Consider the following 25,895-nt stretch of genomic DNA (forward strand, 5'->3'; position numbering starts at 1 on the left):
TTCAGGACTTAACTTCTCCCTCTCAAAGAGGACCAAGACGACTGCAGTTTCCTGAGCACATCTCTTCACACTTTCTGCTCCTGCTCCCACTTTCCTGCATTATCTGGTACACCTTTTTGTATTTCCTTTGATGTCTAACTCCTCCTCATCTTTCAGGACTTCACCTGTATTCGTTTCCTATGACTGCTGTAACAAATCACCACAAACCTGGAGTCTTTTTTTAAATTTAAAAACACCATTTATTTATCTTTTAGTTCATCCAAAATTGAAAATATCAAGTCCTATTGCTAAGGAGAAACAAACAAACAAAATTCAAGGACCCTCTCTCTCCCCCTCCCCCACTTCTCTTCAAGTTACAGAACAAGGAAGGAACTGCAGTGGGACAGGTGGGTGCAGAGAACCTGGAGGGGAAAATGGCAAGATAAACTCCCCAAATACTTAAAAAGCAACACATATGTATTCTTTAACAGTTCTGGAGCCAAAAATTCTGAAAGAAGCTCCACTGGGCTAAAGTTAGGGTGTCAGCAGGGCTGGGCTCCCTCTGGAGGTTTTAGGAGATAATCCATGTCCTTCCCTTTTCCAGGCTCCAGAGCTACATTCCCTGTTTCCCTTGGCTCGTGGAATCCGCCTCTGTACTCAAAACCAGCTGTGCAGTATCTTGTTTCAGTGTCACATTGCCTTCTTTTCTGTGCCAAATCTCCCTCCGCCTAGGTCTTACAAAGACACTTGTGATTACATTTAGGGCCGACCCTGACATTTCAGGATAATCTCCCCATCTCGGCATCCTTAATTTAATTCCCTCTGCAAAGGCTCTTTTTGCCACATAAGGTCGCATTTGCAGGTCCAGGGATTAGGATCTGAATACCACTGGGGGCCATTATTCAGCCTACCAACACCTAACCCTCATGGCCTTGACTCAGGCTTGTCTTAAACCCTCCCCTCCTGCCCGCCCCACAGGGTGATTAAGTGCCACCACTCTACTATCGTAGTGCCCTGTGTACATCACAATCACAGATTCCCCACACTGAATGGAAACTGTCTACATGTGATTGTCTGCCCCTGGATTTTGAGCTCCTTGATGTCTGAAATTGTCTTGTTCCTCCTTGAAACTTTGTATTTAGCACATTACCTGGCATGGAGGCTTGTTGAACTGAAATGAACAGAGAGGAGGAATGAAGATGCTCCAGAGAGACAGAGGACTGATGCAAAGAGGTTTGAGAAAAGTTGCTCAAGAATAAAGATAGTATATAATGGATTAATTTGAATCGAAGGCATACCTTTAGCTATGAACCTAAGGGGAAGGAGGTAAAGGTGGAGGCAGCTAAAGGTGGTTGGGAATGAGGAAGTTTCAGGTGAGTTTCTGTTTTTTTTTGTTAAACAGTCGTTGGACAGAATGAATGTTCAATCAAAATTTGGTGACGATAGTGGCAGTGAAAAAGCACGTGGGATATTTTGCTGGGAAATATGAACATCTTAAAGGCAAAGACCCTGGAAACATTTTATTCAGAAACTTGGCAGCTTCTAAAGGGCTCATTCATATACTTGAAATTCTTTTACGAGGCCAAGTTTTAGATAAAATGGTAGCATTTTCTCTACATATGGATGAAAATGCCTGTGCCTGATGGTTTTTGCTTTTCTGGGGGGCTGCAGACCTGCCACAGGAGTTGGGTTTGTTCATTACGATGTTGCTGTTTGCAGAGTCCAGTGAAACATGACTCACGGCAAGGTTGCCTGCGCTGTGGGAAGAATAACTGTAAATCATCTTGAGAAAGGCAGATTTTGTGTTGGTGTCTTGCTTACAAAGAATAACATAACATTTGGGGAAGAATGTGCAACACAGGATCCCATAATTAGATATTAAAATGACAATTATCTCCACTGCTGGCAAGAATTTGCCAAATGTGGTAGCGTAGACGGGAATGAAAGTGATCCAGGCTATGAAGTAAACGAGCATGCCAAATGTGATGAATTTGGCCTCATTGTAGTTCTCAGGTAATTTCCTGCCCTTGAAGGCACATATGAAGCAAATGAAGGCCAGGATGGCTATATAGCCCAGCATGGTGCCAAATGCAATCATGGATCCCTCCTCGCATTCCAGAATAATCACTCTGGGCAAGGAGATATTCTCCTCCACAGTAGGTGCAGCAAATATCAACCAGAGCATGCAAATGACAACCTGGATACTTGTGCAGGTAAAGATAATGGGGATTGGTTTATAGAGGCACTTCAGAAAGGTCTGCAACTTTGGATCGAAGCTGAAGGCTAGCAAAATTTTCAGGGACTTCATCAAAATGCAGGAGATGCAGAGAGTAAAGCTCACACCAAAGAGCGTCTGCCTGGTTTTACATGTGAACTCTTGTGGTTCTCCAATGAAAAGGCCCGTGCTTGCAAAGTTGAGGGAATGACAGAGGAGGATCACATAGCAGACTACCAATCCCCCCGATGATTTTACAACTGGGGTGTTCAGATTTCTTGTAAATATAATGCCAATGGTTAGAACAAACATGATTCCCAGTAGGGAGAGGGCCAAGAGCAGGATAGCCAAGGAGTCATTCCAGTCGAGATACTCCACTTCCTTTTCAAAGCACATGCTGCTCCCTACAGGGGCCCAGTGGGTTGTGTTGTTGCATAAAAGACAGTGATCCATATCTAAAAGACAGACAAGAGTCAGTTACATTGTAAACATTTAAACTAGAGATAGCGCACACTACTACAAATGAGACTCCTAGATAGTTATTTGGTCCTGACTAGAAAACTAATATAGATAAGTGTCGCATTGTTGTTTACTAAAATGAACATGTACAGAACCCAAAGAAGGTAAGAGATAAGGGGCAGACATGAGGAAAGTGGGAGGGGGAAAGAGAAAGAAAGAGAAAGGAAAAAGCTAGCTGCACTTTTAGTAATTAGGAAATTTATATCCTCAGGGTTGATGCTAGCCATTTATCAGCTCACTCTTATAGTTGGCAGTTCAGGGACTCTGTTAAGAATAAGGGCTTTGGAATCGGATATAATCTCAATACCTTTTTCTAACTCTGCCACTGATTATTCCTATCATCTTCAACAAGCTAATTGTGATGTTAATTTCATGTGTCACCTTGGCTGGGTTATGGTATCCAGTTGCTTGGTCAAGCAAGTGCTGGTCTGATTGTTACTATGAAGGTATTTTTGTAAATGGATTTGCATGTATAGTCAGTTGATTTTATCTATGATCGGCAAAGTATCTTCCCCTCAGCAATGAAGGAAATCTCCTCATCCAATTAGTTAGAGATTTTAGAGCAGAAGTGAGGATTTCAGAAGTGAGAACGAAGAATTCCTGCCTCTGCTGCCGCCAGTTCCTATCTTCCCTTTGGCCAGTAACTGTCTGTGTTTGCTATTTCAGTCCTTCAGGACATTAATAGCTTCTGTACACTAGAGCTGTGTTTGGTGCTGGAGATGTGGAGAAGGGAATCGGCGATGATGACTTTTTAGATTACCCTAATTCCTTGATTTTCACCCAAAGTATCCTCAGTTTTCTATTCCTGTTCTTGGAAGCAACTTGCCCTGGTAATAAAAAGATAGCTGAGGGAAGCGGACTTGGCCCAATGGATAGAGCATCTGCCTACCACATGGGAGATCCCCGGTTCAAACCCCAGGCCTTCTTGACCCGTGTGGAGCTGGCCCATGTGCAGTGCTGATGCACGCAAGGAGTGCTGTGCCCGTGTAGGGGACCCCCACGTGCAAGGAGTGTGCCCCGTAAGGAGAGCTGCCCAGCGAAAGAAAGTGCAGCCTGCCCCAGAATGGCATCGCACACATGGAGAGCTGACACAACAAGATGACGCAACAAAAAGAAACACAGATTCCCAGTGCCATGGGTAAGGATAGAAGCAGTCACAGAAGAACACATGGTGAATGGACACAGAGAGCAGACAACTGGGGGGCGGGGGAGGGAGAGAAATAAAAAAAAAATTAGCAATGTTTAATAAATGTCATAAAAAATGGATTAAAAAAAAAAAGATAACCAAGATTGTATCTTGAAAGACACTAGTACATTTTTGGGAAATAAATGCTGCATACTCTCTTGGAACTTTTATTGATCCTATTTGGTAGACAGTTGTTAGATATCATATTGCTTGAAACTGTCTTACCCCCAAATTTATCTAATTACATAGGCAACATAATGCATCTCAGGTTGAAGTGAATGGCGTTTTTGAGTCCATAACAAAACATGCATATTAGAATATTCTCATGGGTATATTTTTCCTGTCTTGGAGTTGATAAAAAAGAATAACCATTTGGGGGCTCTTTCATCTCTGGGTTTCTCTACTTTTATAGAAGATGAACAGAAGTGCTGCAATACACAAGGGAATACAAGCTTTTAAAATAGATTTAACTCCAGGGAAAGTGCTGATAGCTCCTTTCAGGGCTGCTAAGGCTGCTGATCTCACTCTTCTGTAAGTTATGCATTTTGCCCTTATCTTCTAAAACTGTTAAAGATAAAGTTGGCAAACAATCAACTTCTAGCACCTCATCTTTGTCAATAGTTGGTCCTCTTGTCTCACAAAAGGTTCTTTCTTTTTAGGCTTAACTTTTGCCTTTTGAAAGGCATAATGAGATCCCCAGAGTATGTACACCCATTTTGTAACTCCAAGGGCTTCTGAATTCTCTTATGCTTAGTTTAGTTATTTATTTATGTGCATTGCTTCCAAATTACAAGCCAGGCATGTCTGTATCCAGATACAAAAATATAAATTGACAGAGTTTGCATCATTTTATGGGTTGCTGGAAAGGAAGTACAGATGAGGGGATGACATCTTCTCCTGGGAGTTAATTTAAATGTACATCTCTATTGTTATTGGTTGTATTTTATTATATAATGGGACAGATTTCAAGAAAAAATGAAATCATCCTGAATTTTATCTAGTAGAAACTTTTTTTTAAATGAAAAATAAACAAAAATAGGATTTATGTTTTTAAAAAAATCAGCTGAAAAGAAATGGTTCAGGTGTATCACTGTCTGAGTTAAGTGACTTTAATTACCTGTCTGATTACTGTAGTGATTTTCAGGACAGTTCACACATTCATAACAGCAGGTATGTTGACTCCTTGTAGTTTTCTTCATTTGTCCAGGGCTGCATTCCTTGGAGCATTTAGATTGAATTTCCTACAAAAGTGGAAAGAAATCACAAATTAGATTTTTTAAAAATAGTGCTTTCTAACCTTTGACTTAAAAAGTCATATTTATAAAATAAAGATACATACTAAACTATATTTTGGTATTTTTTCATCACATAATGGAATTTGTATTTTGCCATCTGGATAAATGTGAATAAGCTTAGAAAATATAAATGTTTCAGAGGGGAAATCACTTTTGAAAGAACAGTTTTTGTCAAATTAACAACTTCTGTGAGCAAACTGTGGAAATAATTAATGCTTTCAAAAAGCCCTCAACAGCAGAAGAAATGTATAGGTGTGGAACTAAGGAAGAAAATGATGATCTGGAAATGTCCAATTCCATGCTGTATAAAGAGGTCACCTATATAAGAAAATAGTAGATTATGGGATTTATATTCTGTAGAAGAAAGTTGTTATTAATCAGGCTGTGTAAAGGTCCAAGTCCAAGGATCCTGTCCAGTCTAACCCTATAAAACAAACATTCTACTTTTATGGAATCCAATACTTCTTAACTAGCTAATAATTCTTTGCACTACAGTTATGTTATTATTTTCCGTTCATAATACAGTGTCTTTATTTCATTCTTACCCTTAGGAAGCTAGAGCGTAATAGGTAAATGAGGCTTTCTCAAGACTCCCTGAGCTGCTGTTGCTGAGACTGGAACACAACCAAAGAACTAAGCTAACCCGTCTTGTTTTGGGAGATGAAAATGATCTTGCCAACGGAGAAAGCAGCCAAGCTTCAGTGGTCCTGTGTCCACAAGCACTTGCTTTCTTCTAAACACAGTTATTGTTGCCTTGGGTTTTCAGCAGTCAGAATATTTGCCTTGTGGATTCTCCAGGGCAAAATTTTAATCTGAAGTATTCACTCTCCTAGAGGGTGCTCAGAGGTCACAAAAGGATTTAGCTTTTAGATAAAGTCAGGCATCATTAGGTGGATAAATGTGCAACCTTCTTTCCCAGCAACACCACCCTGTTTGTCCACGTGCCTCCCACCACATCAAGAGACTGCAAACATATTCTAATTCAGTATTGATAATTATGGGATATCCATAGATATAGGATTATCCGATGTTTTAGACCATGGATTTTGGGTTTTGGTGACTTACCAGAAATGTCAATACCCTAAAGAGCTTGAAGATTGACAAGCAGATATTCATATCTGACTAGTTGATCTCAGATATTGCTGGATTCCACTACATCTTTTAGATATTTATAAATGTTTCCATTAGAAAAGGAAACTTGTCCCTCTTTTCATGGAATTCAGCCCCTTCTCTTAGTCATGAAAAGCTCTACTCATGGCTTCTCTACAGAATGTGGAGATAAGTCCTGGTAACAATGAAAAAAAAACCCAACTTTTCCTGCAAAAACAAAGAGGATCTTTTCTGTATTCAATGAGAAAATGCGTCATTGTATGATTCAAAAGGTCCAGTGTAAGTTAAAGTGTTTGGTATAGTGCTTTCCTCAAAATGTAGTTGTGAGAATGATGGAGATGCTACCGAAGATGATGATGCAAAGTTGAGAACACAGAGGAAAATCTAAATTTCTATTTTCCAAGGAAAAATTACCTGGTTGTACTGGGACTTCTGACAGGGGAAATTTGATTAAGGATAGTGGTTTTTAACATCAGTATATTCATTTTCTTCATTCAGCAAATATTTGCTGAGTGCATACTGTGTGCCAGACACAAGATACATCAAGGAGAGGAACACAAACTCCCTTCTCTCAATGACCCTGAGTCCAGTTGGCAAGGCAAATGGTATTCAAGGTAAAAATAAGCAAAATGTACAGAAAGCCAGATAGCGATCAATGTTAAGGAGAAAAATAAAGACAGGACAGTGGATGTTGGGGAGAAGTTCCCAGGAAAGGCCTCACTGAAAAGGTGACATTTGAGAGAAGACTGAAAGGAAGTGAGAAAGTGAGCTACATGGACAACGGGGAAGATGGTTACAGGCAGAGGAATGAGCAGGGGCAAAAGGCTGAGAGCTAGGGGCAGGGAAGGCATGCATGAAAGAGCGAGAGACCCGTCAGGTTGTAGGAGGGAGTAAGAGCAAGGGGGCTCGGAGCAGTAAGAGATGCAGTAGAGAGATGTCGAGGGCAGGTCATGCAGGGCTAATTGGTCTTCTAAGGACATTGGCTTTTACCCTGAGGGAAATAAGATACGTGGGAGGGTTCTGAGCAGGGTACTCTTTTACAGGATTAGTCTGGCTGCTGTTGGGAGGACAGACTGAAGGGGTTAAGAGTGAAAGCAAAGAACATTTGGAAGCCTAATGTCATAATCTGGGCGAGAGATTACTGATCTTCCAAAGGGTGGCAGCAGTGGAATAGGTGGTAAAAAGTGTTCAGATTCTAGACAGTAAGTTATTGTAGGTTATTGAAAGTATAGTCTGGATTGTATGTGGAAATCAGACATCCAATCTAGGCAGAAAGAGAGGAGACAAGCATCCCACTCAGTTTCCGTGTGAGTAACTAAGAGAAAGGAATTATTCACTGAGATGAGGTAGGTTTGGGAGAATACATCAGAAGCTCAATTACAGAAATATCAAGATAAACTGCATATAAGGCATTGAGGTACAGGTGCTAATTAAGCAATTGCATGTTTATTTCGGCTGGAACTCAAGATATAAAATTCTGGGAGTCATCAGCATATAGGAAACATTTACAGACATGAGCCTGGATGAGCTCATTAAGGAAAAGTATAGCAAAAAAGAGGAACAGTTCTGAGCCCTGGGTCACTCCAATATTTTAGCTATTGGGAATGGCAAAGAACCAGTAAAAGAGATTGAGAAGTAGTGACCAGAGGCACAGGAAGAAAATCAAGGGAGTATGATATCATAGCAGAAGAAAGCATTTAATTAGCTGCTAAGTGAATTAAGATGATTTTTGTATTTGTTAATATGGATGAAATGACAGTATCAATTTTTATGGATTACTGATTGAAGAGGGTTTGAAAGAGTATGAGAGGAGAGAATTTGGGGTCAGTGAATATATTCTGCTTTTACAAGGAGTTTTGTGGTAAAGAGAAATAGAGGAATTGGACAAACATGGAGGAAGAAGTGTGTAGGAGTAATCAATGGAGTTTCTGTTTTTCTTTTTAAAGATGGGAGAGATCACAGCATTTGTATCATTATGTGAATAAAGCAAAAGAGAGAATAATGGAGGATGCAGAATAGAATAGAGAATTGCTAGAGCATTTATCAGTGAGTAAGTGAAAAGGGTTGGGATCCAGAGGTCAAGTGGAGTTGCTGATCCTGACTGGGAGCACAGACAGTCCATCCAGAGTGCTAGATGGATGCATGCAGACACAGCTGTGGTGGCAGGAGAGCTTGGGAGTTCTGATTGTCTCAGTTTTGTGAGTGAAATAGAATTTGGGGTCAACTGGAAGTGAGATTAGGGAGGATGCATTGGAGTCAGAGGAGATAAGGGCAAGTATAGTCAACCAGGAAGTGGGCAAGTTAATGGACTAAGCAATTGTCTAATTGCTCAGCAACCTTACAGACCCACTTGAGGGTAGAGATCACACATTTAAAGTGAGACTAGTCAGCGAGATTTTTTTTTCTTATTCTCTTTTTATTCACGTTCAGCTTCATAGGTGCTACATTAATTAGGAAGACAGTTGAATTTAACCAGGGTTCTGTTTTGTTTAAGTGAGTATAATGAAGACAGAGAGAGAGAGAGAGATGGGGGAATTGAAATTATGTACAAGGCTATTCAAGGTTGGCAATGGAATATAAAGAGGGAAAGTGGGGACAGTGAACAGGTAGGCAGATCACCGCAGGTCCTGGTGGGGTCAAGGGCTTTTGCAGTTGAGGGGCTAGTTGATTTGAATGCTACCAAGCAGCTTACAACAACATTACCTTAAGATTCCTGAATTCATTTTTTGTTTCTTGATCTGTGAAGATGAAGACATCATTCCGTAGGTCATATTCTGCCATCTTGGTGATAGTCATGTGGCCATTGATCTCCTTCCAAAGCAAAACATCGTATCCAGTATTCATGTCCCCATGAGCATCAAAATGAAATGAATTCTTTCCATCAGTGAATGTCACATTTTTCAGCACATGAAGTAACTAATAAAAATAAAAACAGACACAAACACTTAATAGGAACTTTTTATGTGTATCCAGCATCCCAATTATAACAGTCTTATAAGGAATATCACTTAAAAATTAGGAGAAAAAGCCATTCTGGACCAGTGGGTATGCAAACTACATTCTTAATCACTCAACCCCTGTTTTCTAACCTCATTTCTGCCAGTTTTGCTACGTGAATTTGAGAAAGCAAGTAAATTTCTATGGATGGAAGATTCTCTAGCTTATAATATTGAAATCTGAGCATCTGGGTTTATCCATGTTGCAACATTTCAGAATATGTCCTCTGGGGTCGACCCCTGGTTTCAGCTCTCATTAGTGATGAGATCTTGACAGCTCAATTTCTTTCTAGGCCTTGGCTTCCTCATCTGTAAAATGAGGCTGGTAGGACCAATCTTACAAAGTTATTGTAGGGATTGAATGTAAATTATGCATGTAAAGAATTTAGCCCAGAATCTGGCACAGATTAAGGTATTATTATTATTATCTAGTGGAGACATTATGCAAGTAAATAAAAGTATTTTGAGTCTATTGCCATTCACCTCTGATTTATTAACACTCATATCTGTGATATCCTTTTATTCTATAACAACTCAATGAAGCAGGTTGAAGTAGGGATCATCTTCCTCTTTTCTTAGTTGAGGGCTCCCTGGCAGCAAGGGGAGCAGGGACTTACCTGAGGACACATATCCTGACTTTAATTCTGCATCTTTTCTGTTGCATCTAACAACATATTAATTCAAAATCTTCTTCAGTATTTTTTTCTTTCAAACTCTAAAACAATCACCAATGATTCTTCTTCTGGATCTCTAGAAGGGAGGACAATTCTTCCTTCTCTTCTAAGATTTTAATTGGCCCAGGCCCTTGGACTGGTCTGAATGAGTAATCCAAGCCAGCGGTTATGTATCTCCAAAATGAAGACAAAGGAGACAGAGCTACAAATCTGGAAGATAGTCCAGTAAGAATGCATCCTGCTCCTGGGTGTGTTCTGAGGAACATTCCCACCAAAGAAGTTAGCTAATGGGAGGTAGATAACTACTAAGTTCTTACTTGGTCACTCATTTGGTGGGTGGGTGTAGACCTTACTATCTCTAATGTTTCTCAAGTGTATCTCAAAGACTGTGTGACTTTTCTAAATTCTAGGTCTAACTTAATTCTTAAATGATTTTTTAAAACTTGAGAGGCATGAAATGTAATGGAAAGTTACTTGTCTCATTACCCAGTTTGTGTAGTGAGAACTTCTATGCAATACAGCTAAGACAGGAAATGTTTTACTGACAAATGAGGCAGCCATGTTGAACTGGGACTGCAGTGGAAGAACGCCGGACTAGGAGGCAGGAAGACAGATTTCAGTTCTAACTCCACTATTAGCTTGGTATATAATCATGGCTAGGACAATCCCTTCTCTGAATTCACTGGACCCACTGATTATCTAAAGCTATGATTCTGTGTGGCTTTTGTTGGGTAGAGAATCCATAGAATGAGGCAGAAATCATTCTCCTTGGTTTCTTCCTCAGTTAATCCTTTATGACTATTTCTTTCCTTCAGTTATTTTTGTGACTAGACTATAAGATAATCAAGCTATATTTTAAGGTAAATATATTAGCTATAATAGTCTTATAAGACTGAATGCCACTTTAGCAAAATCTCTGAGTAGGTGTACTGATTTTATTGAGTCTCCACAGATTTCTTAATCCTTCTAATGATTGTAAGTCAATTAGTATTACCTGAAAAAAGCAGAGTATGAGAGCTAACATGATCGAATTAACCTACAAAACCTTATTCTAGCATTTGTCTGGAAGAAAAAAAAAATGGAGGGGATAAAAAAGAAAACAAATAAGGGCCCTACCTTCAATATCCACTCCTCTACCTGTGTGCTGGTTTTTCTTCTGTTCCTTCCTTAAGCAATAAACACATGTAAGCCCCAGTCACTCAGTTCTTTACAGAGCATATCCTCTTCCACTCTTCTGTTTGATCTATAATTTCCACCTGTTTTTCTCCTGCATTTAATTAGGTTTTACAGGGTAAAGTTCTGACACCTACACATTCTGTAAATAATGATAACATTGTATAATGTAAATAAACTAGAGCAATTCTGTGCTTGTTCTTACAGGAAAGAGGGTGGAGGCAAATAAAACAGTATATTCATTACTCAATAAATATGATAGAGCATTTGCTCTGGATTACGGTAAAATCTGAACCTTAACACTTCAGTTATAAGCTATTGAATGCTTTTTCAACCAGTTATTTATTACTTTTTCATAGGAACTCTTAAATCATTATAACATTTGATGCTACAAAATAAGAAAGTGAATTTGCATTTCCATTATTATATAGTTTGGCCTCTGTGCGATAATGTCCTGTTTTTTAGAACACAAGGCCAGGAAGCCACACCAATTAAGCTGTTGTGGTTGATGTTGATTTCCATTTCCCTAACTGCTGTGATGTCCAATGCATTGTCATGAATGAGTTGTGCTTGTGAAAAGAGGTATATTAGTGAACTAGAGATTTGCGATATCTAGCCTACATCTTTTCTTTTATGAAGTTTTCCATGGTGTAGCAGAAAGCATACTGGACTAAGTCTGGGACAGCTTCACTGCTAACTTCCTGAGTGATCATGGAGTATTCCCTTAACCCGTGTCCCCTCCATCTCTAAACTGCTACAAGGCTAGCTCACCAGCAGCACTTCCTCTTGCAGCTTCTTTAAGATGGAATGAGTCCTGTGGACCTACCATAATATTATAGAGATTGGAGGTGATATTTGTCAGTGTTTAGTACAGTAGGCTTAAAATTTTTAGTTAAAATTGTCCTTACTGCTCCAAAATCACTCTCATCTCAGTATATATCTCCTCCTGACTTTTAAGCTAATGTCCAACCACCTGTTAGATTGCTACATTTGGATGTCTCAAAAGATCTTCAAACTCAACACATCCAAAATGGAATGCTTAGTTTTTCTCTCTCCCGAACCTCCATTTTTGTATTTCCATCTCAATACATGACACCAGTTGCCCTAACTTAGAACCATTTGCAACATCTTTGCTCCTCTCTGTAATCTTTTTTTCATCCAATTTGTCTCCATATACTCTTCATCCTTCTGCTAAATATCCATGAACATATTCTCCATTTTTATTGTCATACATAGGCATCCTTATGTTTGTTGTGCCAATTTGGTCTTTCTCTCTCCCGTCTTGTGTCCCTCTAATCAATTCACCCTATGGTCTGAATTCTCTTTCTGAAATAGAAAACATCATTCTCCTGCTTAAAAATATCTTCAATTGACTCCCCATTGTTTTCCAAACTTATGAATATAGTTTACAGTCTTTCTATTTAAAGGGAGGTCCCTGTACTAGCAGAATCTCCATTGCTTGGGAGCTTGTTAGAAATGCAGACTCTCATCTCCTCCCCCCAGAACTACTGAATTAATATCTATATTCTAACAAGATTCCCTGGCAATTCGACCACACTGTTCTGTTTAAAGCAGCTCTGGTGGATGTGACTCTGATACTCATCCTTCCATTCTCATTTGCGGGCAGCTTCCGTACAGCCCCTGTCCTATGACACTATTTTCTGCTCCCTGAGGATGCCATGATTTATATCTCTCCTCTGGGATTTTGCTCTAGAATTTCTTTCCTGGCTAACTCCTATCCATTTATTTTATTCATCATAGTCACCATGTTCTTGGGAAAATATTCCCTGGACTGCTTATTCTGGATTAGCTGCCTCAATTATGTACTTTTAACACAAGCTGCCATCTTGTGTCTATATGAGGCATTGTAATGCACCATCGGCTCCTTTATTGTTTAACTGATATGCCACTAGGCAGCGGACTACATCAAGGAGGGAATTGTGTCTTGTTCTCCATAGTGTCTCATGGAGCACTCAACACAGTGGCTGGAACTTGTGATGCCCAACAAATATTTCTTAAATAAATGTATGAATAAAAGTTTGACTATTAGACATTCTTTCCTTCTTCATATATCACTTACTATCTTTTATATCATGAGAAATGAAGGGGAGGGGGAAGAAAACCCATCACCAGTGACAATCCTCATACATGTCTGAGAAACAGTAAGAAATCTGTTGAAGCAAAACAAGCCTGATTGTGCTGTCTCTGAATATGCTTCACAAATCATTCAAATTTTGAGTCAAACTAAGTATTTTCCTCAAGTCTTGGGAAAAGCTAGGCTCTTTAAAGTTATTTGAATCTAAGTGATCATTCAGAAAATGTCATTTAAATATTGCTGACTTTTTCCAAGGGACAAAATACTCCTCCAGAGGATACCTTTGATTAGTGGCCCTAAATGTAGCAGGTCCTTTAATTTAATGTCTATAGAAATCTCTTCACAAAAAAGACATTCTTTGCATTATTTATGTGACTGGATCTGGCATGGACACAGCTCACTCGCCTTGTGATCAAAGGAGAAAGTCATGCATGTTCCAATCTATTTCTCTAAATAAACAGGCTCTCGGGGCATAGAGACTGACCCCAGGCTCTTGGTGTTTCAATAAAACATTTTAGAGGACTCTGCTTAGGTTATACTCTCTCAAACCATTTTCTCAGAGTGTTTGAGACTTATTCCAGATTTAATGTACTTCCTTTCTGCAGTTGATTCATAACTCACCAGATCTTTAGGGGGGTAAAGGAAATTTTCGGTCTTGCTATTTGTATATTTGTATTTCTCTTTACTTCTCTACCCGCTCTGTCTCTGTGATTTTCTGTTTTTTTTTCCATTCTTTTTTTTAAGCTCTGATTCCTAAATTTCCATTATGGTGGTCCATTTTTGAAAATGAAAAGTGTCTTCTGCAATGCACTTGTCCAAAAGTTTTAAAATATATTAGAAAATATCTGACTGAACTTGTAGGGTAGTGAAGAGTAGCAACCTAAAAAAGATAATTTACAGCTGTACAAAACCCCCATTAAAGTTTTACACTACAAGGGGATGCTTTCAAACAAGGATCTTGAAAACACTAGGCATGAAAATACATACATTTAAAAAGAGTTTTAATTACAAAATGATCCTAATCTCTAGTCTTACTTCTTCATTAGATTTTTGACCTGCATTTACAAATGAAAACTACTTGAAAATGAACAATTTAAAACAGCCTCTGACCACCTCATGATCCACCCAAATACAGGCTGGTTACCTTAGCTTGGAAAATAACCATAACATGGCTCAGATTAGGAGTTGTAGGTAAAATGATATCCAAGAATGAAGAGTTATGATAGAAATGCAAGTTAATAAACACTGAAGATGTCTACTTATAAAAGAGATAAGATTAAGAGCAGCTAATATAAAGCTATTGCAAGTTAAGGAAGGAGAAGAAATGGGGGAAATGAGGGCAGGGGAGTTTTCTTGACTGTGTGCGTTAGTACCTCCCACGGTTGAAAGTTGTTGGGGTTCTGACAGTCTCGAGCTTGGCACAGATCCCGAATGGCATAACCAAGGGCAAACACTGCAAGCTGGATACTGTGAACGAGTCCTGGCTCAGTATAGTCCCACAGGAAGTCATTCCTCAGGGAGAAGTTCCTTTCCACAGCATTGTAGACCAAAGTCCCCTGAGAATGGTTGGAAATGCATTGACTCAAGTCACTGTCCTTGACATATGCACAGGCAGACAAGAGCATGGCATATTCTTTTAAGGGTTTGTTATTGTCTTTGGGAAATGTATGCAGATTTTGGAGAAAGGAATGGAAAGAGGACATATTCCCTCTTCTAAAGGTAAACCCCACAACTTTGCCAATGCTTTCTATATTAGGAATGGTGGTAATCTTGATGGCGGTTGACCAATTATCACTAGCAATCCAGATCTTATTTATATTCTTTTCAATGGCTTTATCAAAGAGATTGAAAACATGGAATTGCCTCAGAAATACAACAATGACATTAACCTGGGCTTCTGCAATGATTGTCTCAAGTGCCTGATTGATCCTGACTTTGATGGTATTATCTGAGAGGAAAGCTGGGAGAACCTCTTTGAAGGCTATGCACACGTTCTTTGCCGCAGCCTGAATTGCAAAAGTGTTGAGAGCTAATCGTCCATAGTCATCATCTGTGGTTATGAAGCCAATCCAGTTCCATCCAAATTTCTGAATCAGGTGGGTCATTGCTTTAGTTTGATAGAAGTCACTGGGCACAGTCCGTAAAAATGAAGGGAAGCGGATTTTGTCACTTAGGATTTCTGCAGTTGATTCATAACTCACCTGGAAATTGACAGAATCTTTTAGTTACAGTTTTGATGAGTTCAAGTGGCTGTTAGTGACAGGTATTCCTCTGTTCTATTTCTGTAAGTCTCCAAAACCTGTCTCTAAATTCTCTGATCTGTCCCATCCTTTCTCTTCCATTAACTCCTACTTTACAATTAGCTTAAATCATGATACCTACCACCTGATGATGGGTTTAGATTTGTTTTGGTCTCAACTCGTAGCATATTGCATATATGCACCTCTAGGGTACAGGCTTTACCTTGTATCTCTAACTATAGCTCCATATCCACCTATATCTATCTTAAAGCTCAGGCAAAGGCCCATAGTAGATACTATCTAAATACTTAGTCATAAATACAGAAAGAAGGCAGCCAGTTGAATAAGCAAAATATATTTTGGGACACCAAAAATGTTAAAATTTTTTTGGTTAATTTAAAACTTTGGTGATTTTATTCTAGGTAAAATAAAACCATCTAGTTAAATTATGTAGTCCAGGGTTCAGCATACTTTTTCTATAAAGGGCAAGATAGAAAATATTTTAGGCTTTGTGGGCTACAAATAGTCTCTTTCATATATTCTTTTTTTTTTTTACAACCCTTTAAAAATGGAAAAATGATTCTTTGTTCTAGAGCTTGAGAACTGCATTTGGCCCTCATGCTGTAATTTGTTGACCCTGATTGAATCAAATAAGCATCAGAATTTTGGGAGAACTATCATGTGCAAAGTTTTGCTTGATTTACAGCTTTGGTGATTTTATTCGAGGTAGAAGTATTACTTTCCATAGCTGTAATAGACCGTGCCACATGCTCAGTCAGCATCCAGTGAAATTTTTTTTTTTACTGTTACAGCAGCCATGAGGTATGGTGGAAAGAAAGACTTTGAAATTAGATGGACTGTTAGAATCCTGACTCCAGTGAATTTGGGAAAGTTACATTTCTTTACCCGTAAAATCATAGTATTCTTGATTTAAATGGATACTAGATCTCATAGTATCTTGATTTAAATGGATACTAGTGCTCATTGGGTATTCCCTGAACTTTAGTTCTCTTCCCAGTACCTGACATTACTATGCTCAGCTGCATGTGAAGTGATGCGCTTTGGCGAAATCAGTGTTACTCATGGAGGGTCCCCTTCCCTCTGTGTTGTCTGTCAAGGAAATTGCATTTTACGTTAGCAAACCATTGTGAAATTCATCTGCTTTTCTTACTTAACACTTAACTTGCAATGTACCTAATCTAGAAATTTTGATTCAAAATCTTATCTCTGAAAGGATCAGGGAATTATCCTTTTTATTTTTGTCATTTCAGACAAAATTTTTCTTCTTTTGTTTTTGACTTAATCTTTCTAAGATATCTTCTTGCCATGTGCATTTTGCCTATAATAATGGCATAAACATAATAAAACAATAAAGAAAATCATTCCAAATGCCAGCATTCTAATATATTGACTATTATCTTTTGCTCTCTTCCTCATTGAGCACATATATTCATTTTAAATAATTGTAACTTTAGAATAAAATTCACTTAAATTTATGTCACAAGTACTTTTTTTTTGTAACACACCATAATCATCCCAATTATCTCTTCAGCTGGTCTCTTACTGGACTTCTAGCTATTATTCATTTTTGTTATTAAAAGTAACTATACCATTGTATTGGGGGGAGAGTTGGGGGGGAACAGGTGAACATGGGCAATTGTCAGGTATGTGGTTGAAACGATAACATTGAAAAACCTCTTTAGAAAATGTAATAAGGAAGGGTTACTAGTTTAGGTTGTTTGACAGCGGGCATCTGGCACAGTGTGTACCTGGGGCAGGCTTCTAGGGAGTGTGTGAGTGCTCATCTTGTCATAGGGTGTTATATCAGTGGATGGAGATCCAGACAATGAACAGGAAAATGTTATGCCCTCATGCTGGGGAGGCCTAATGTTCTCACACAGAAGGGAGGGTGTCTCTTGAGAGCATGGGTGGCTACCAATGGGGAGGACAGACTAGTGTGTCAAGCCCTTAGCATTGTTACAAGTATCTATGAATCTTATCCTTCAAGCAGTGAAGCTTGGTTGTCACTGAGGGTCCCAAAGGGAGGGGGAGAGAGGAATAGAATAGTTAGAAGAGGGGGTAACGGGGGAGCAATGGAAGTGTTCCACAAATCATGCAATGATGGATACAGGCCATGTTAAGTTTCACAGAAGATTTATAAAAGTGTATAGTCTAAAATGTAAACCATAATGGAACCATGATTGGTAGCTATGTTCCAATATTCATAAATCAATTGTAGCACATTCAACATCCATATGTAAAAAGATCATTGCTGGTTAAGGGGGAAAAGGGTTTGATGTTGAGTATATGGCAGTCCCCTATATTCTATATGTGACTTAACTGTGATCTAAAACATTTTTGAAGACATAATAAAAATATATTTTTTAAGTAAGTAGACTCTGAGGAAGAAATGGAAGAGATTGCCTTGCCACTGTACATACAGGGCAACACCTATTACAGTGATGAAAGGCAAAACATCAATAAAAAAGTTTTATGATATTTTTCATTTTTTATTATCCCAATTTATTTTTTACTTTATTCTAGTTTTTCTAAATTATTATGTATTCTATTCCTAATCTTTAAACCTATCATTACTATTTCATTTTCCTACTAATGGAATTTGGCAATATATTAGGCTTCATTTTTAAAGAAGTTTTGGATCACAGAGGGGTTCAACTATGGCAGGGGAGGAGCACTGGTGTGGGGTGTCATTGATGGGGGATACATGGGTAGGAGGGAGTTCTCCAGGGCATGCATATAGGTTTTATAGAAATGTACAGATGTTCATTGGGTATTGTCATAGTGGGTAGAGTTACACACAAAAACTGGGGAGCACTGTTGCATTCTCCAATGAAACAGCTACAATCCCCCAAGTACAGGGGCAAAGGCCAGTGAAGAAGGATAGTCCAGTGATGGGCCCTTGATACTGATGACTATGCTTATGAACCTGTGTGCCTGAAATTTCAACTAGGCCTAGGGCTGCAGGGTGCCTAAGAGTTACCTCCTGAGATTCTCCATGTTGCTCAAATGTGGTCACTCCCCAAGCCAAACTCAGCATGTAAATGCATTTCCTTCCCCCGCTTCCCCGACCCATCATAGGACATGACTCCCAGGGATGAGCCTCCCTGGCATCAAGGGATTACTACCAAGCACCAGCTGGTGATGCAACTAGAAAAAGACCTTGAATGAAAGGGGGAAATGGTAAAGGCAAATGAGTTTATATGACTAAGAGACTTCAAAATGAGTTGGGAGCTCATCAGAGGGGTCACACTTATACATGTCTCAGCAGATCCCAGAGACAACCAAAGTAGATATAACCCCAGGTACTGGTGCTCCTGAGAGTTACAGAGACACCCAGGTCCTACGGTCATGGCAGATGACTCTGGAGTTCAGTGCCTTGCCAGTGGGCCCTACTTTGGAATTTGTGCTCCTGAGTGTGATGGAGTTGGACTCAGATGTGACCTCTCTACACATGCCTCTTCTGTCACTTTTACTGAACCTGTGGTTGGTGCTGGGGTCGGTGTATGCTCAGGAGACTTGAATCTCTGGACTACCCATGTGGCAGCTGGGCCCTGAGCCTCAACAGAGTTGCAATACCTATTCTCTGATTCATTGGACTTACCCAGGTCAGCTATCAGGGAGGTGAAGATGGTCAACCAGCACACCAGAGAACTGAGAGAGTCTACAGCTGCAAATAAGAGAATCCCATCTATCAGTCATGTGGTATCTAAGCTCCCTCTCGATTTAGAGGTGGAGTGGACATTGCCATCTCAGGGTCCTCAGGATGGAGGAATAAAATATGGATTAGAATGGACTTACTGGTATTCTACTATAGATTATTGTGACTCTAGCAATGGAGAAAATTGTATCATTGATGTGGAGTCAGTGGCCATGGGAGGTGCTGAGGGCAGGAGAGGGAAGAAGATATGTGATACAGGGGCAGTTTCAGGACTTGGAGTTGTTCTCAATGATATTGCAAGGACAGATGCAGGACTGACTGGACTGGGGGAGAGTGTAAACTACATAACTCACTGAATGGACTTGTGGAGAGTATAAATATAAAGTAAACTATAATCCACGTGGTGTAGCAGTGCTCCAAAATGTATTCCTCAAATACCATGAATGTGCTACACTGATGAAAAAGGTTGTTGATGTGGGAGAAGTGGGATGGGGGGATGGGGAGTGGGGTATACGGGTACCTCTTATATTTATAATGTGACATTTTCTGTGATCTATGTATCTTAAAGAAAGAAAAAATAACTCTACAGGAAATTTTATTTTTGCCTATATATAACTTTCATTGTTAAAAAAAAATAATTTTCTTTATCTGCTTGCCTTCTGAAATGGTAATCATTATATATAATTTTAACATCTCTTGATAGCTCAGGGTTTTCATTACAGATTTTACTTGGCTATAATAATGGAATTTCCAGGGTCTTTTTCTGTGGGTATGTATTAATTTACTCTAGCTCTAGAACAGGTTATATTTTTAATTCCCATATGCATTTATTATGTTATATATATATTTCCTACATGCTCACATTTATCAGATTATTAATGGTCTTCTTGATAATCCATTACTATTTTTCTTTTCTAACTTTTGATGTCTAATCTTCCTTGAGCTTACAAAACATGACATAAGAGTGGTGTGATATGGACTTGGCCCAATGGATAGGGCATCCACCTACCATATGGGAGGTTTGCAGTTCAAACCCTGGGCCTCCTTGACCTGCGTGGAGCTGGCCCATGCACAGTGCTGATGCGTGCGAGGAGTGCCCTGCCATGGCAGGGGTGTCCCCCACGTAGGGGAGCCCCATGCGCAAGGAGTGCACCCTGTAAGGAGAGCCGCCCAGCACGAAAGAAAGTGCAGCCTGCCCTAAAATGGCACCACACACACGGAGAGCTGACACAACAAGATGATGCAACAAAAAAAACACAGATTCCTGGTGCCACTGCTAAGGATAGAAGTGGTCACAAAAGAACACACAGTGAATGTACACAGAGACAACTGGGGGGTGGGAAGGGGAGAGAAATAAATAAAAAATAAATCTTAAAAAAAAAAAAAAGCCAAGGGGTCTTTCTTGACTTTGAGTAAGGTGTAGAAACATAGTGCATGGGCTCTCTAATTTCTGCTTTGGTCTTTCAGACCCTTCCTGTTTACAGGCTTATATTGAAAAGAAATAAGTAGCTCTATGGTCCCTGCTGAAAGCCTTCCCATCACTCTCCAAATAAAATGCAAACCATACCCTGGTTTACAAGATGGATATGACCCAGCCCAATGTCTCTTACTATGCTCTTTTTCCTCAAACTGAACTAGCCACATTGACCTTTGTGCTATTCCAGACTCTGCACTTGGGTCTTCCTCCATTTTCCCATCTTCCCTTGACTGCCCCTTCTCATTCAAGTTTCAGGCTAAACATCATGCTTGCCCACCACACCCCTTTACCCCTGACTTTCTTCAGAGCACCCAACTGATGCGATTTGGGAAACAAGGTAGTTGAAGTCTTCAGAGGTTTGCATTTTATCCAAATCACACTGAAAACTGTCAGAAATGAGACCTGAATGGTTGAGGGGTGACATTCATCTAGTTCTTTTTTCATTATGCTATCAATAATAGACAGGACACTTTCATTCTTTGATGAGAAAGAAAGGTTAAAGTAAAAGCAACTCCATAAGTAACTTCCCAAAGTTATCCTGATCCTCTTATAATAACGAATATGATCAAAATCCACATATGGAGGTAGAACAAAACCTACCTGTGGTATGAGCTCTAAATTCAACATCCTGGAGACAGCTATGGTTATTTCTGAGTAGCCGGCACCTATGACAGCCTTCACCCTTGGCATGTAGCTGGAATAGTTGCAGTTAAACTCCACCAATTCTCTAGTGGAGTTGAATTTAGAAAGAAACCTCAGAGTGGCGGCCATTGCCACTGTGACTTCTGTACAAGTGTCATAGATTTCGTACCCCAGTTTGATTCCAGGTAGTAGTGTTGAATTATTGATCATTTCAATGCTGTGTATCATGGCAAGAGTTTGAAGAAAGATGGATATTTCAAAGCTGTTGGAAAACAAGTAATTCTTAGAATCAGAACATTACTCTTTTATGTACATGGTGGTATCTCATTTTATCTTTATCTCTGCCTTAAAATTGAAAATTTCTAGGTAAACCAAGACTTACCTCTTGAAGAGTCTAAACTTTATTTAAAATATTTTTTGACAGAAACTCTTTTAAAGGTAGTATATGAATCCACAGTTTCTTAAACAGTTCATGGAACAGGATTTAACCGTTCCTGATGAATTTTGGGATCATTTTGAATACTTAGTTTAGTACGCTGTGGTATGGTGAAGGTATCTGATTTTTGTTTCTTTTTTTGTAATTAGATGTCAGGATTTTACTGGTGTCATAGTATCTACTTTTTTAAGAAGTCTAAAAAGTTTTTATTGTAATGTTTCTTGAATGTGTACAAAACTAGGTGTAGATCTTGTATCACTATAAATGAAAACAAATTAACAAATGAAATACAAACTGCACCTTTATAAAACTGAAGTTAACAACACTAATTTAATGTAGTGACTGAAACTAAATTGCTTCTCACCATGTAACTATCATACTGCCTGCTACAGAGCAGCCTCCTGTGTGTTTAGCCTGCCATTATAATTTGTGTATGACTCATTTCTTCTACAATTCTCACTTATAAGGTGGCCATCCAGATGAATCAGCATATTTAATTATTTTAGGTTATCATCAAAATGAAAACACATGTAAAAGTTTCATAATGATGTGCCCTATCCAGGAGAATGCACACACAGATTTCACCTTGAGAAACACATCTGTAACCAATGGATGGATTCATTAACATGCTTTTTTTGCTAACTTGCCCAAATGATGATTATATGCACTCATGCTTTCTTACTAACCAGGAAGCTAGTGGACAACTTGGGTCATCTTTTGTTACCAGGGCCTAGAACATGTCCTAATTACTGTTTTAATTGAATGAGTCAATTCTAAAATAGGGGTATCCACAGTGTGAGAATGTTGGAGGGTGAGCAGCTTCTGTCAAAGTACGCCTGCCTCTCACAGCTTCCTGCCCCTGCCCCCACGAAGAACCTTTGTTTCCCTTTGCTGTGACTCCACCAGGCCGAGCAGTCTTGTGCAAATACCCTGGCTTTCCCCAGGTGCTTTAAAATATCTGTTTTTTTGACCCGGTAAATCTGGTTACAAACCAGATAAATAGTACTCTTAAGAATGACTTGTCCCACAACTTCTCTACTAAAGAAAAAGTAATAATAGCTTATAAAACAGGTTCTGGGTAAAAGCCCACCGGCTTCTTTTAGATGAAGAGCGCTACTTTAGTTCTGAGGCATAACTTGTTTCCACATTCAGAGACTTTTCCAATTTACTTTTTGATTTGTAATTATTCCAGAGTGAGTTACTTGATTACTGATTTACTGTCAAGATTATTTCATCTGCCACTGTGTATATAAAGTGTTATAGTGCCTAATACATAGTAAGGGTTCAATACATGTTTTTAAAATGCAGAAACAAGGTATTATTGTTGAGGGTTTTGATACCTGAAGCTTTCCTTCAGTTCATTAATAGTTATGATAAATTAAATAATACTATTTGAATAAAAGGATGTCATTGTGGGCCATATAAACATGAAGTTAGGCAAATGAGCATTAAAATTTTAACTTAAGAAAGAAATGAAGAGAGAAAGCTTAAGTAATGGATAATCTGACAATTAAATCTTCAGAGTCTCCCAAACTAAGCTCCGTGACAGCCAGTACCTGCTTGTTTTCATCTCTGCATCCCTAGTGCCTAAAATAGGATTTGGGAAATATAGGCATTTAGTAAGGAGTTGTTTAATGTTAAGTGAATGTTATTTCTCTTGAGGAATGACAATAGGTGAACAGATTTTCAATTTAGTGATGTTTTTCCAGAATTGCCCTTTATTGGAACAAATGATTCTTCAGTATTTTCCATTTTTAATTTTTGGCCTAGCTTTTTCCTAAATCTGCATTATTCTTTGAGTGCCAATCTGGTGCTCTGAAATCTTCATTAATTGTTTTGGGTTGCTCCCTGGTATTCCTGATAAGCAACAATTATGATAACAATAGATCTAAGTGTCTAAATTTGGGGGAGAATGTCAGGAAGAAATCTGTCTTAGAGTGCTCTTGGATCACATTTTATCTGAGAACATTCTTAGAAGACTTTTTGAATACTTTTTGATAAAGAATGAAAAAGACGGAGGAGAACAAAGGAGATTAAATTTTAAAATGTTAGGATAGAATCAGAGTTTTTGAGTTGGAAGGGAGCATGGGGATCGCATTGCTATAGTGGCAGAAGCTAATTCTGCCCATATTCTTGGAGGTTGTCTAGGGTCTCATTTTATAGGTGAGAAAGTGGAAACTGGAATTCAAAGAGTTGAAGTGATTTGCACGAGTTTGCAAAATGATTTTGTTCCAAAACTGAAATTAGAATTCAAATATCCTGCCCTCAAAAAAAAAAATCCATTTGTAACAATCCTCTATCTACCCAGTCTTATTTTCCGTATTACATTGTGCCAAATATCCTTTCACAATGCAAAGTATTCATCGAAGAAGGAACATTTTGAATTGAGGTAGGATCTTAATTTACCATGAAAAAAATTGAATTGCTTCAAGAATGAAATGAATACAGCATTCACAAAAAATGTTAGATTAGAAAAAAAAATTAACTGTCTATTTTGAACAAAGAATGACCTCAGGGACTTTTTTTAAAAGCAAAAGACAAATAAATGTATTAACAAAAAGCATGAATTAGCTCTAAACTGGAGTTATTTCATTGTATATAGGACAGTTATATCTTTATACATGCTCCAGTGCCATGGTATAATCTTGTAATCTAAATGCCTTCTTGGTGGCTTTACTCACCCAAAACACTTCTGGATTTCTGGCCGTCTGGGATAGTCTTCTGAGGACAGCATTTTCTCATGAATGGCAAACAAACCTCCAATCATAATATGTCCTGGAGAAGTAGCAGCCACAAAATCATCAGGAGTCTGGCAAGGCTGAGAAGTAGCAAGAATATTCACCAAACAGGTAATCGGTATAATCAATAATGCCATGTTCCTATCTCATTTGCCCACTTTGTTTGAGTTCTTGGGAATCATTAAGCTCAAAGACTGCCACTAGCATAGTTCCTATTTCACCTGTAAACACCATGAAAGGTACAGGACAGCATCAAGGGCCAGGAACACTCACTCAATACACAGATACGTGATGATAGTCAAAACAGTTATTTCACCAATGAGAACACATCAAGCTCTCACCGAACACTCCAGTGGTGGAGATGTGTGATAGTGGTAACATCAGTTAGATGGTGATAGAATTAGAAGCACAGATCTCATATGACATTATTCTTTTACTCCACTGATATGTCAAAGGCTTTGGGTCATTTTGGTAACCCTTTTGAAGCAGCATGTGAAATGTTCAGGAGGGAGCTGTTTGGGAAAGTTTTCCCACTTCAGAAATGGATAGGTCTGCATTTCCAAAGGGATCCCATTCAAGGCACAAAAGCTTCAATTTAGTTTATAAACAGTTTATTAAAATAGCATCCTATTTTTACTTTTCTTGAAAGTATTTAAAAAATTGAAATACAGTTAAGGTCAAGTATTTATCACTTTCAATTTACATATGTTAGAAATAAGTAGGTTTTGCGGTGCTAGGCAAAACTGAAAAGAAGATGGGAACCTGATTTTGTGTTTTGCTTTGAACAAGAAAAGTCTGTCTTTCATCACAGACATATCCACAGTTCTTTGCAATATTTCATTTTTTCAATCTGGGAATAATTTCATGATACATTGTCTTAACTGTTAAGAATCTGGACTAACATGAGGTTATGGATATCTCTTGGAATTTAACAAAAGTTAGATAAACCTCAGTGACTTTGGCACCATTAAGAAAAAGTTTAACGTTTTTAAATTCATTTTTCAAAATTAATCTACAAACATTGGATTAAGAAGAAAGGTCTCATGGGTAAGTAGTTCTAAATCTAATACATCCATTTGTTTGATGGTCAGCAGATACATTTAAAGGGATTTTAGAAAATAAAGAGTATTGTGGCCTTTATGGTACTTTTCATTGTCCAAATTAGCATTAGGTTCCATGGACACATGGGGTTATGCCAGCTGTAGAAGGGAGAAGTCACAGCTTATCACAAGACTTATGTAGTACCTATTTTAAGCCTTATACTTTTTTTTACCAGGGGCAGGATTTCCTATTAGGACCCAAGCAAGATAACTTCAGTTGTTCAGAAAGCTTAATATCCATAATGAGCTTGAAGACTTAGAAAATATTAACACTTGTACTTTACCCATTTTAATCTTATTATTGATTTCTGTATGTATGTGTATATAATTGGAAGCATTTA

General features: G+C 38.6%; 1 protein-coding gene across 1 annotated transcript; it reads right to left on the bottom strand.

The window, feature by feature from the left end:
• Positions 1 to 221: 221 nt before the first annotated feature.
• GPRC6A (G protein-coupled receptor class C group 6 member A) lies at positions 222 to 24,687 on the bottom strand. Its single transcript, XM_004471230.4, has 6 exons — positions 24,398 to 24,687; positions 21,239 to 21,542; positions 14,616 to 15,443; positions 9,008 to 9,220; positions 5,017 to 5,140; positions 222 to 2,649 (listed from the first exon to the last, which is right to left on the bottom strand). Exons 1-6 carry the CDS (start codon positions 24,589 to 24,591, stop codon positions 1,535 to 1,537), a joined length of 2,778 nt encoding a protein of 925 aa, XP_004471287.1. The 5' UTR covers positions 24,592 to 24,687; the 3' UTR covers positions 222 to 1,534.
• Between the last annotated feature and the right edge of the window lie 1,208 nt (positions 24,688 to 25,895).

The sequence above is a fragment of the Dasypus novemcinctus genome, chromosome 11, assembly GCF_030445035.2.
Source record: "Dasypus novemcinctus isolate mDasNov1 chromosome 11, mDasNov1.1.hap2, whole genome shotgun sequence".
In the NCBI taxonomy this organism is placed as follows: domain Eukaryota; kingdom Metazoa; phylum Chordata; class Mammalia; order Cingulata; family Dasypodidae; genus Dasypus; species Dasypus novemcinctus.